This window comes from Phocoena sinus, chromosome 1 (genome assembly GCF_008692025.1).
Source record: "Phocoena sinus isolate mPhoSin1 chromosome 1, mPhoSin1.pri, whole genome shotgun sequence".
Lineage (NCBI taxonomy): Eukaryota > Metazoa > Chordata > Mammalia > Artiodactyla > Phocoenidae > Phocoena > Phocoena sinus.
Genome location: NC_045763.1, coordinates 140,923,341 through 140,936,059, shown reverse-complemented (window position 1 = coordinate 140,936,059; position 12,719 = coordinate 140,923,341). Strand labels below are relative to the sequence as shown.

The window sequence follows — 12,719 nt, the reverse complement described above, 5'->3', positions numbered from 1 at the left end:
TTTCCAACTGCCTGCCAGACTGCTGTATTTTGCCCCACCTATATATACCTCAAAACCAACTAGACAAAAGTCTTCATTTTCCCAACACACCCTCCATCACTCACTGAGTGCGACTTCAGGCAAAATACATACGTTTTTTGAGCCCTAGTTTCATTATATGTAAAACAGAGATAACTCATCCGAGAAGGTTTTTGAAGAACTCAGATGAAACTATGGATGTAAAGATACCTTGTACAGGATAGTACATAGTAGGGTCTTAACAAATACTGGCTTACGTGGTTGTCTTTCTTCTAGACCCTGAGCTTCTTGAAGAATATGCTGTATTGAAAACTGAGGTGTTCACAAATGCCTGCTGAGTGAATGAATGAGTGAATTTTTCTTCCCCAGAATATTCATTGTTCATTCTGAGTCACTTCCAACTCTTGCTGATCCAGTCCCTCTGTCCACTTCCCATCCCAGTCTCACTTTTCCAGCCCTGTTCTGGATCAAGTCTATACTGTTAGTTACTGATAGGAAAACAAACAAACAAACACACAAACATAGTCATTCCTTATGGTCATAAACACTCTCAAGATAGTGTATACAACCATCCTGTACTGGAACGTAGAGGCCAGAGACTGGGAATATCACCAGGTTTGTTGGGGCAAGAGGATGTAAAAGGGGTCCAGAAGCAAAGTCCAAAGGAGAGTTTATTGCTGGCAGTGATATGTATTGACACTATGAACATAACAAAGACTAGAAACCAAGCAATTGCAACTACTCCTGGTCAGTCACGATCACACTAAGTGAAGTTCTATAAAAGAATGATCAATCACGCTAAATCAAACTTTTAGAATGTTTTGATGATTACGGAAGGAAGAATAAAAATGCTTATAGCTAACAAAAATCTAATAATAATAAAAATTAATAAAAGAGTAGCCAACATAAACTTCTAAGAACAAATTCTAAATTACCCAGAAATTCTGCTTTGTAAGATAATTTATGGCAGTAATTGATTTCACAGTTGAGCTTTCAGATTAGAAGAATAATCTTCATTTCTCTTTCTTGTTCCAAGGATCCCATTCCATGGGGGACTTGGTGGGGGGTGAAGCGGGGAAAGGCATAATGAAAAATAATAACTTCCATGAGATAAACTGCTTAGAGGCAATGGACTGGTTATGTTACCTTTTACAATTTAAACCCATTCACATTGTGCTGTGAATACAAAAAAAACACAATTGAACCTGTTACCCATAAGACAAATTGAAAAAAAACACTGCAGATAGTGGACTATCAAAGGAAAAACACCCATATGTGTACTATGACAAATGATTTATACTCATATTAGTGTGAAATTCATATTGATTCTATGGAAATCAGAATACAAACTAAATGAGGGGAGACTTCCTGTGCCGGCCAGTCTCCAAAATGGCTCCTGATGATCTCTGCTACCTGGTAATTACAGTTTTATGTAGCCCCCTCTCACAATAAATAGAGACAACCCACGTAACCAACAGGATATTGCTATATGGTAGTATGTGGCTAGATCTAATGACATTGTGGCTTCTGCCTTACTCTCTATCTTGAATTGTTCACTCTAGGGAAAGCCAACCACCATATCATGAGGACATTCAAGTAACCCAAAAAGAAGGCCACCAAGGAAGAACTGAGACCTCTTGCCAAAAATGAATTGACTGCCAGGCATGTGAATGAGCCACCTTTGAAGCTGATCCTGCAGCCCTAAGCAAGCCTTCACATGGCAGCATCCCTGGTCGGTATCTTCACTGCAGTCTCATGAGACCCAGTGCCAGATACACCCAGAAAGCCATTTCTGAATTCCTGACCCATACAAACTGTGAGGTAATAAATGTTTTTGTTGTTTCATGCCACTAAGTTTTGAGATAACTTAGGCAGCAACAGATAAGTAATATACTCACTTAATATGATTCTTCCAAACTCTGAAGATACCTTCTTCAGGATGTCTCAGAGAGTAAAGGCAAGAGAAGGACGGGGGCCGGGGAACTCACTTGCATACGACTTGAGGAACGTGAATCGCATCAGTCAAGTGCCCCGAAGCTCAACATATTAACGAGCTTTGGGTATTAACAGCCTAAATATAAGCACAGGGCACTCCCCCCGCCCCCATCCCGCCAAATTCCCTATCCGTAGGAATCTTACAGCCACGGCGCAGCGCTGATACTGGGAATACGTAGGTTAGGGCAAAAATAAAAACAAAAGGAAAAGTGTTCGGGTCACGGTGTGCGTGAAGGTGCGAAATAAGGAGCAGACACCCGACTGACAGGCGAGCCTGTCAGCGTCCTGTAAACCGCCTAGGCCCACGGGTTCGCGTACTAACAGACTTCACCCTAGCCGGGGCGAGGGGCAGCCCCAGAGGAAGGGCCGGGCCAGAACCCCACCCTCCATAGAGCAGGCTCAACCCCGGGCCCGCCCCCAGAGTCGCCCAGCCCAGGCTCGAAGGGACAGGGAATCCCCCGTCCGTCCCGCCGGCCGCCCGCTACGGTACCGGAGTGAGGCGCGGAGCCTGCCCAGCGTAACGTCAACCATTCCCCCCACACCCCGCCCCGGCTCCCTACCTTATTCACCAGCGCTCCCGCCGGTGGCGACTCGGGACGCCCGGGCCAAGGGAAAGGGACCCCGAGCCCCGATGCCCGCTGGGAAATGTAGTTCTGCGCCCAGAGGCAGGGTACTGCTCGAACGCTCCCGAGCGTTCGTTTAGCTTTGCGTTCACTTCCTCTGAGAACTTGGAACTCCGGCCCCGCCCCCCCCGTGCGGCGCGGTGCACCCTGGGTATTGTAGTTTTGGCTGGATTCCGTGGTTGACGCCTGGGACGGAGACGCACCGCGGAAACGGAACTCTCTGACCTCATTGGACGCCGTCCCCAGCCCGCTCCTGCGCAGTCTGGGTTGGCGTCGTAACGCCTCGGGGAAAAGGAAGCGGATGGGACCGAGAATCGCTGTCTGTTGCTTTTTATTTTTCTGCTGATTGGATTTGGTCACTGGTTCTTCGTCTTTTGTCTGTTGCACGCATCCCGCCCTCCCCATTTGCTTCCCCACTCCTCGGATCCGGCCCTCTGGGCTTTCACGCCAGTTGTCTCACCCCGCCGTGAGCCCCTCCTGGTCCCCGGTCGGGCCTGGCACGGAGGCGGTAACTATGGAGAATATGGCGGAGGAGGAGCTGCTGCCCCAGGAGAAGGAGGAGGAGGAGGAGGTGGAAGTGGCCCAGGTCCAGGTCCCGACCCCGGCCCCGGACTCGGCTCGGGTCCCAGCTCCGGCCCCGGATTCGGCTCCGGCCTCGGCCCCGACTCCGGCCTCGGCTCCAGTCCCAGCCCCTGCCCTGGCCCAGGCTCCGACCCTGTCCCCGTCCCTAGCCTCTGTCCCTGATGAGGCTGAAAGCAGTAAGTGCAGGAGGCCCAGATCTGTCTGCCGCAGGAGAAGCGAGAAAGTGCGCCTTGCTGGGGAGTAGGGGAGGCCCTTCTCCCCTGGGATGGTTTTTATTGGGAAAGGCAGTTTTAGAGAAATGGGGGGAGGAAGGAGGAACCCGTATAGCGGGTAAAACGGGTGTAGGATGGGGGAAGGCATCTCCACAAACCTTGGGGACCTCACAGTGAAGGATCTGTGGAGGCCAGGTGTGCTGCAGATAGAAGGAAATAATGAGGTTGTGGGCTTCTTCGTTAAAGGGAGTCTTTTTGGTACAAAAATTAGAAGTTACACCTAATTTGGTAGTTTCCCTCTCAGCCCCGTCTGCCATGGTTCACTAAGTCCTTTAAAATATGATAGAGTAACCGAGGCAACCTGTTTACTGTAGTAGATGCTAACTGCCAAGATTTAGCAACCGTTGCTGTCAATTAGCTTTTGTGCCTCGACAGAGACAAGAGATGGGTTTTTCTCATTATTTCATTTTCTTTAGCAGCTTGCTTCCAAAAAGAATTTGAGGGTGATCAACAGTTTAAGAAAGAGTCGGCTAAATTACAGATGTCTTCCCTCAGACATAAATACCAATTGAATTTTGTACGTTTTTCCGTCAGAAGTCAGCTGTTGAAAATTAATAGCCCGTATTATTGTGCTTCTGAATATGCTTGCATGTTTTCTAAGTGATGATTTATTGGACCATAAAGGAATTTAAAAGATTGATAAGTAACACTTTCTTAGGAATTTTCTGAACATTTTGAAATGTTAGGTCTAAGAAAGTTTTCTTTAAAAATTTAGTCCCAAAATTGACCTTTATGCTCTTTCTGAATCATAACAAAATATCTTAAATTAATTCGTTGTCTTTCGTACTTCTAAGCCACTTGTGAGATTAATGTTTATAAAACATTTGGACAGTTATAATCTAATAGAATTATTTTACAATTTTTAAACAACATATAAATTGTTATAGTAGATTTAAGAGTAGGGCAGATCACAGAAAAGACAAAGTCAGCAGACCTCTGGTAGGCCCTTCCTTATCACAGAAGATCAGAGCTAGTAGGTGCAAAATAAGGCCAGTTGTTTCTTCATCCACAACTACAATGGGGGAGGAGGAGGAACACTCTCCTGAGTAAGGTATCCTCCCTAACTCATCTCTAGATGGGATATTTTTATGTTTATTAGAGGTGGTTGAACAGCTTTAGGGAATGCATGCTTTCTCCACCTCCCCACCATCAAGAATATGTTGAATATAGTTTGGAAAGATTTCTTCCTATATTCCAAAATTTACAAGTGTGTAATTTGAAGAATGCATGATGTTTGAGAAAACTGAAAATGCATTGCTGGGACAAGTAGGTAATGACTGAGAATCTGAAATGCATTAGAAACATATTAATCACATTTTAAAAATTATTTTTAGATGGTCTGGTTAGCCCTCTGAAATCAGTCTTAACTGGGCAAAATGAAGATGGCATATCTGAAATAGAATTGAAAATTGAGGAAAAAGAAGTTTTAAAAGAACCTCCTAGCATCTTGGACTCATCTGATTTAACAAGAGGTTTGCCTATTGACTTCTGGATTAGTGTGTTACAAAAAGATTGAGTGATTTTAAGTACAGATTGACTGATAACTGCTGTGTTGAGCCAGAAAGTGATTTCAGAGACGTACATAGGCATATCAGGACTCTCTAGACAGATCTTTTAGAGTTTACTTCACTAGCGGACCACAGGATTTTCAGTTTTCTAGCTTACCAGGCCCCTTTTGCTTACTTTGTACTACTTAGTAGTTGGAATGATTTAAATAAGCACATCGTTATATAGCACTATATATCTTGTTTCACGCACACAGATCTTTGAACTATGGAAGCCAAAAGCTTTTATGATTTCAAATTAAATAGGTTGGTTTGTACACGTGGATTCATTGCCTGAATCTTACTAGACAGTAAGGTCAGACACCGAGCAATTAAAGGTTTTTGTAATGTGGGAAAAAATTTTACCTGTTTATAGAAATCATATCTCATTGTAAGTCATTTGAACAATACCTGGTATAAGAAGTTAAACAATAGCATTTGTTGCTCCTTGTTTTTCTCATTTTAGAATTAAGTAAAAATTGTTTTTTAATAAATTTTAGCAGGAATGTCTGACAGTGCTGAATTGAATTCCAAAATTATTGACGCAGTGTGCTGCTGCATCCAAAAAGACTAATGATTTTTTTTTTAAATTAGTTTAAAACTTTAGTGCCTGTGGTGTGCAAGTTACTGTACTAGGCACTTAACTGTTACAAAGATGAATAAGACATAGCCCTTGCCTACTTACTGCTTATTTGTAGGGGAGACAAACAAGAACACAAATTATACAGAAGGAAAACAAAGCAACTGGGCATGAAACTTGGAGAGGGATAGGCAGGAAGACAGCAGTGCCGAGAAATTGTATAATCTAATTATATAATTAATATTAGAGAGCCTTGTGGTTTACCTCCATTGACTCCTATCTCACTGGGATCCTTTCCTGTCAGTTACATCTCCTAGTCTTGCATATTCAGGATTCCACTTTGTAAGTGTTTCTTTCCTTGGGGCTACACATATTCAGGTCTCTCTATCCTTAAAAAGAAAGAAAAAACAAGTTACAATCCCATCCAGCTCCTTTTTTATACTACCAAACTTCTTGAAAAAAATAATCTATGCTGATTTTCTATACTTGGTTTCTCCTTCCAGTCCCATTTGTACTCTGACACCTCACTGAACCTTCTTTCTTAAAGGTCACTAGAGACTTGCTAAATACTAAATCCAGTGGTCTTTTCTTGATCTCTGCAACTATTTGTGATACTTACTGTTGAGCATTTCTCCTTTACAGTCTCTTCTCTCTTGGCTTCTGCATTATCTTGATTCTCCAAACCATTTTTCCTTTTTGAATGTACCCTCTTGATTTTCCTCAACGTCTCTTACAAATATCTACATACCTCACAAATTGTATCCATTTATATTAATCAGTAGTGGGTTCAGCAGCATTGGGGAATGCATCCCACACACGACTTACTCAAGAATGTTAAATATATTTTGGAAAGATTTATTCATATATTCCAAAATTTACAGGTATGTAATTTGAAGAATGTATAATATTTGAGTAACCCAAAAATGTGTTACTGGGACTGAGTTTTGGCTTTTTTCTTCTCTGTTCCAGAAAATTTTTCCCTTACGCTTTCTTATTCATGCTCATAGTTTCATCTAATGTGTATTTTTGAGTTATATCTATTCAGAATCCCTCCTGAGCTCCAAAAACGATTCAACTGCCTACTGGACTTGAGTACCTAATACCAGTAGTAATCAAACACACTGTGTAAAAAACTAAATTCCCTTGTCTCCTCTTTCCTCTTCCTTTCTGCCAAAAGTGTTTTCTGCTTCCTTTATTGGTTAACAGTATTATTAAATCTCAGGATCGTCCTTTAATCTTCACCTTTACTTTCACATCCCAAGTTCTTTGCTTCTTTTTTTACCTTCTCTTCTCCAGTACTTTTCTGTTACTAATTTCTCACCTCAGTTATTGATCCTTGGTACTACAGCCAGAGATACCCTCCTGAAATGCATTCAAATCATGTCTTTGATTTCCTCAGAAACCTGAATTAACATTGCCTGAAGAGTAAAGTCCAAACTAACTTGCATAAAATTTATGTCTTCCATGATACATTTTTGGCTGCATATCTTTCTACCAACTCTATCCCCCATACTACTTTCCAGCCAGGAGTGGTATACAGGTGGCTGTGTATTTTTACACCACATGCCTTCATTTATTAGGTTACTTCAGTTTATAAGGCCTGACACGAAATCTCTACTTATTGAAATTCTCTTCCTACCTTATGAAATTCTATTCATACCCTAAATTTCAGTCAAATGCCACTTCTTCAGTGAAGACATTCCCAGGGGCACTTGTTGGAATGAATTACTTCTTCCTCTGTAGGCCACCATTATATTACCTTTACCCCTAGTGTTCATTTCATCCTGCCTTGTGTTCTAGTTAGTAGTTAACGTTTTAATCTCTCTCACGTGGTTGAAAGTTCTTTGAAAACAGGAAACATGGCTTCAGTGTTTTGTACAGACTAGAACCTTTCTTTTGTAGAATTATATTGAATAATAAGATAGAATTTGAAAGCTGTGAGGTTACACAGCAGAGTTTTTTCCCCAACTCTGCCTTCTTAGGCACACTTGTCATTTTATAAACTGAGTTTCCCATCTTGGTACTAGGGCACTGTGCTATAGGAAATAAAAGTGTAAAATTCCATGTGACATGATCAAATAAAAATGAAGTTGGAATACAGATTGTTAAAGCATAATTTTCTAACTCTTAAAATTTCCTTTCAGAGAGACACATCTCAATTCAAAGGCAGCTTGCTGATCTAGAGAAGTTAGCTTTCGTAACTGAAGGGGATTTTGACTCTGCCAGTTCACTGAACTCAGATAATCTTGATGCAGGTATTTCCATGATTTGAAAATGTGTTTTTTCTCAGTTTCTAATGATTTGTCATCTTTCAACACATGAAACTTTTTCTAAGTATAGACTTGTTTATTTTCACTGAACTAGAGCAGAAGTAAAATAATGGTTTTTTACTTAGGAAATTATAGCCTTCTATATGCAAAGGTGCTATGAGATAAGTTATTTCACAACTTCTCAAGGAAATTACAGTCTCATGGATATATAAGGGCTTTGTATGCTAAAAGTTAGGAATTACATTTTACTATGAGTAACAGAAATCCAGAAAGTAGTATCAAGGCTTATATTCTCTCATGTAAAAGAAGTCCCAAGGCTGGCAGTTTAGGGCTGGTACAGAGTTTCACAATGTTGTCAGTGCCCCAAGCTCTTCTCTTTCTACTTTGCCATCCTTAGTGCTTGGATTCCATCCTCAAGATCTCCTCACAGTGTTTTGAAGTAGGCAGAGTATATATATATATATATATATATATATATATATATATATATATATAAATAAAAGAAATAAAATTGTGCTTATACTTGCCATGTGCTATGTGTGAAAGATATTTGTTGGATTAAAAATTGAGTTATTATTTCTGTATATTTTATTGCTTTAAACCTGGATTTGAGATTTTAATTCTCTTGTATACTATCAAAGTTTTTATTAAGATACATTACATTTCTAATTAAATAAAACTTATTTAATACATAATCTTTCCAAGAATATGTTAATAAAGAAGGAAGAACTTACAAATTTAGTAATAGGATACAGTGGTTGTAACCATGACCCCAGTCTCAGAATAGCAATTATATAGGATCCAAGGTACTCCTTCCACTTCCTTCTTCCATTTTTCTAACTCCGCACATTAACTATTTTTGTCGCTGCTAGAGTAGAAGAGTATCAGAGCAGATACTTATGCTCTCTGCTCAGCTCCTAGCCCTCTGGGAGTGTGACAACTGCTGCCTTTTCTCCTGCCCAAAGTACAGAATGACATTCTCTCTGGCAGGCACTTTGGCTGGAGGGATATCATGTAGTTTATCACTTCTAATCCTCTCTGTTCCCAGTGGCAACAAGGATATCTGCTAGCCACAGAGAGGAGAGTTTTAGGTAAAAAAATAAGTCACTGACCATATGCTAAAACAACTATTGTTAAGTACCTGCTGAGGCAGGAATGACTTCTCCCTAATGTTAAGAAAGATATCATCTAAGGTGTGTGAGTATGTGTTTTGGGCGGTAAAGGGCAGAGGCAAGAGAGGTTCCCCGTTACTTCTTTTGTAGCTAAATTTAAGCATTAATAGCTAGTATATTCTCTGCTTTATTAGTTCCTTTTCCTTTAACAGGAAACAAACAGGCTTGTCCATTGTGCCCCAAGGAAAAATTCAGAGCTTGTAATAGTCATAAGCTTCATCGTCACCTTCAAAATTTACACTGGAAAGTCTCAGTTGAATTTGAAGGTTAGTATTTTTGTGCTTGCTAAAAGTGATGTAAACGAAATTAAAGATTTGGTACCAGTTTTGGAATTTTAATGAAAACATAATCAAATATTTTCAGTTTAAAATTATGAAGGATTAATGCCCCTCTTTTAATGTATTTATTAATAAAAGGCCATATAGCTCTCTAAGCAATAGATAGATGTGACACCAATAGTTTAGTGTGGCAAACATTTATTAAGCATCTCTTCTGTACGGGGTACCTGCTTGGTGCTGAAGGTCCACATTACTTATTGAACCATGTTTTAATAAGTTATACTTTTCCTTTTATATTAAACAACTACAATTTTACACATACTTTTGAAGATATAATAAATGTAGTAAAACAGAAAATAATTGGTATGAACATTGGAAAAAAGAAGAAACATCTTTTTTTTCCTGCTGATGGCTTAAAAAAGCCAGTTGATGAGAGTATTTGGAACAGTGGTGAGATACAAGATTGATCAGAGTCTCTCTACTCTAGATAAGTGGAAATTAGAAAAAAACAATTATAATAGTGACAAAAATGACACAATTTGAGGGAGTAAGTTTAACGAGAGGACTCATATAAAGAAATGAATAAAGTTGAAGAACAAAAAACAACATCTTACCAAGTTAAAATACTTCTTAGAGACAGTGAATTATTAGATTCTGAGTTAGTGAATTATATATTACAGCATTTTTGGAAAGAGACCTGGCAACATTTAAAACATTTAAAATATTCATCCACCAGGCACTCTTTCCTAGGAGTAAAAGCAGCAATACACAAGGATAGGTATACAAGAATATTCATTGCAGCATGTGCTTAGTGACAAAAACTTGGAACTAAAATAAGAGATTGAATAAATTATGGTACATACATACCATGAAATATTATGCAGCCATTGAAAAGAGTATATTACATCTATACCAGTTTACTTGGAAGGATTTCCATGGTAAACTACTAATGAAAATAGCAATATATGGGATAAAAACAAAAAGTACCCCCCCAAAAAAGCCCTAAATATCAATCTTAAACACGTATATACTTATATTTATATATGATTATATAAGTATAGTCATTGTTAAATGTGCTTACCTGGGGTTTCAACCAGACTGAATGAAATAGCCATTATAAGACACCCCAAAAAAGAAGCCAGAACTATACCAGAATTATTTTCTTAGATTATCACTAATTACTAAGAGAAAAGGGAATTAGAGACTAATTCAGAAGCCATATGTCTTATGTTTAATTATTTATAAGAATGTATAGTAAACCATATTGACTTCTTATCAAAAAAGAAAGATCTCATTTTAATTACAAAGGTCTCTTTCGTTTGCTTTATTAAAGCCATTGTTTAATCTTTAGGTTTTGTCTCCCTCGTCCAAGTTATTCTTTTCTCTTTGATGGCTCATAGTATTGCTTTACTCTGTCATGTACATTAGGTTGTTGGGTTCTTTCACATGGTGGTCATCTGGTAGATGGTGAACATGATTTTGTCTTTGTGAGCAGGCTTCAAAGTAGTTGGCAAATATGTTGAATAAGATCTGCTGAAGGAATAGAAGGGAGATGAGGGAGAAAAAGCCAAGAATGCTTGTGTTTGAGACTTGAGCAACTAGAAAAATGTTGTCCTTTACTGGGATGGAGAAGACTGCATTAGGTATGAGAAAGGAGGACAGGTCCTCAGATTTAGGCATGCAAATGTTGAGATGCATCTAGTGGAGGTATCAAGTAGCCTGGAGGCTACATGAATCTAGACTTTGGGGAAAAGGTTTGGGCTAGAGATACATATTTGGGAGTTGTCAGAATATAGATGGTATTTAAAGCCGTAAGACTGGGTGGGATAACCTTAAGATTACATATAGGTGGAAAAAAGTTGTTGTCCAAGGTCTGAGTCCTGAGACACTCCAACATATACAAATAAATGATTGGATGTAAAGTATGAGAAGAAAGGAGTTAAAGATAACTTAGTTTTTTTTTTTTTTTTTTTTTTGCGGTACGCGGGCCTCTCACTGTTGTGGCCTCTCCTGTTGCGGAGCACAGGCTCCAGACGCGCAAGCTCAGCGGCCATGGCTCACGGGCCCAGCCGCTCCGCGGCATGTGGGATCTTCCCGGACCGGGGCACGAACCCGCGTCCCCTGCATCAGCAGGCAGATTCTCAACCACTGAGCCACCAGGGAAGCCCGATAACTTAGTTTTTGAATTGGGAGTAACTGGAAAGCATTATCATTCATTAAAAAGGCGAAAAAGAGACCTGGTTCAAGAGGAAGTGAAAATTTTAGTCCTTGACAGTAGGTTTTTTGGAGTTCTGTTGTTGTTGGGTTTTTATTTTTTATTTTTTTTCTTGGCTGCGTCACACGGCTTGTGGGATCTTAGTTCCCCGAACAGGGACCAGGGATCAAACCCATGTGCCCTGCAGTGGAAGCGTGGAGTCCTATTCACTGGACCACCAGGGAATTCTCGACAGTAGGTTTTGAAATAACCAGTCATATGTCTTCAATAGGCAATTGAAAGTAGAGATCTGGCCCTCAGGAATGAGTTGGTAAGAGAGCTATAATTTGGGATTCCTTCTCACAGGGGAGATAGTTGCAATCATGAAAGGTACTACAGTTACCAAGGAAATGAGAAAAAATTTTTGTAGCACATCAAGCATACAGAAAATCTACATTTTCGAGTATGAGAGAGGGAAAAGAATCTGTAAAGAAGATTAAGTAGGAAAGATGGGAAGAGAACTAAGATAGTGCCGTATCATAAATGAAGAAGAGGCTGTATAATGGTAAATGCAGCATAAGGCAGAGAAGATGAAGCCTAAGAAAAAGTCAAGATGGCAGAAAGACGATAAAACTGAGTCCCAAAGAAGTTAAATGACTAAACCAAGGTAACACAGATATTTTTGGCAGAACCAGGTTTTGACCCTAGATCCTCCTGTATTTGTTTTTATACTATGTAATATACAGCAAGTACATAAAACTAAGGCAATCTCATTCAAATAAACTATGACATTACAAATATAAGAATAATCTCAATTCTTATAAAATAAAATTTGCTAGTAATTTTTAATAATAACTGAATACTTAATGAACAGTGATAGACAAGCAGCAATTCTTCATTCTTCATTCTAGGTTACAGGATGTGCATCTGTCACTTACCTTGTCGACCAGTGAAACCAAACATTATTGGAGAACAGGTAATCACATGGTAGATTTGTTTTCTTTTAGACTTAGCTGTCCGTAAAGAAAGTGCAATTTTGAGTTGCTTTACAACTAAAATGTGCATATTCAGCAATGAGTTTAAGATTTTGTTTACAAGGGCTTTCAGATTACCATAGTAGGAAAAATATGAAATGTATGAAAGAAGTTGCTGTATTGAACTTTTCATTTTAAAGTTCTTAATTTCAGTCAG

General features: G+C 39.4%; 2 protein-coding genes across 7 annotated transcripts in view; one reads left to right on the top strand and one right to left on the bottom strand.

Annotated features, from left to right (window-relative positions):
• The window catches only part of SWT1 (SWT1 RNA endoribonuclease homolog), a 91,292-nt gene extending 88,665 nt beyond the window's left edge, over window positions 1-2,627 (bottom strand). For 2 of the 6 annotated variants that reach the window (XR_004346566.1, XM_032610593.1), the window contains exon 1: window positions 2,574-2,627. The gene's annotated coding sequence lies outside the window, so the exon portion shown is untranslated. Of the gene's footprint in view, window positions 1-953; window positions 1,866-1,916; window positions 2,510-2,573 lie in introns of those variants that run through there. The other 4 variants (XM_032610598.1, XM_032610623.1, XM_032610606.1 and 1 more) reach the window with 3 other exon arrangements.
• A 287-nt stretch (window positions 2,628-2,914) lies between these two features.
• The window catches only part of TRMT1L (tRNA methyltransferase 1 like), a 35,738-nt gene continuing 25,933 nt past the window's right edge, over window positions 2,915-12,719 (top strand). The window contains 5 exon segments of the mRNA XM_032643624.1: window positions 2,915-3,394; window positions 4,825-4,962; window positions 7,759-7,869; window positions 9,209-9,322; window positions 12,440-12,504. Coding sequence (XP_032499515.1) covers window positions 3,151-3,394; window positions 4,825-4,962; window positions 7,759-7,869; window positions 9,209-9,322; window positions 12,440-12,504 — 672 coding nt within the window. The 5' untranslated portion in view covers window positions 2,915-3,150.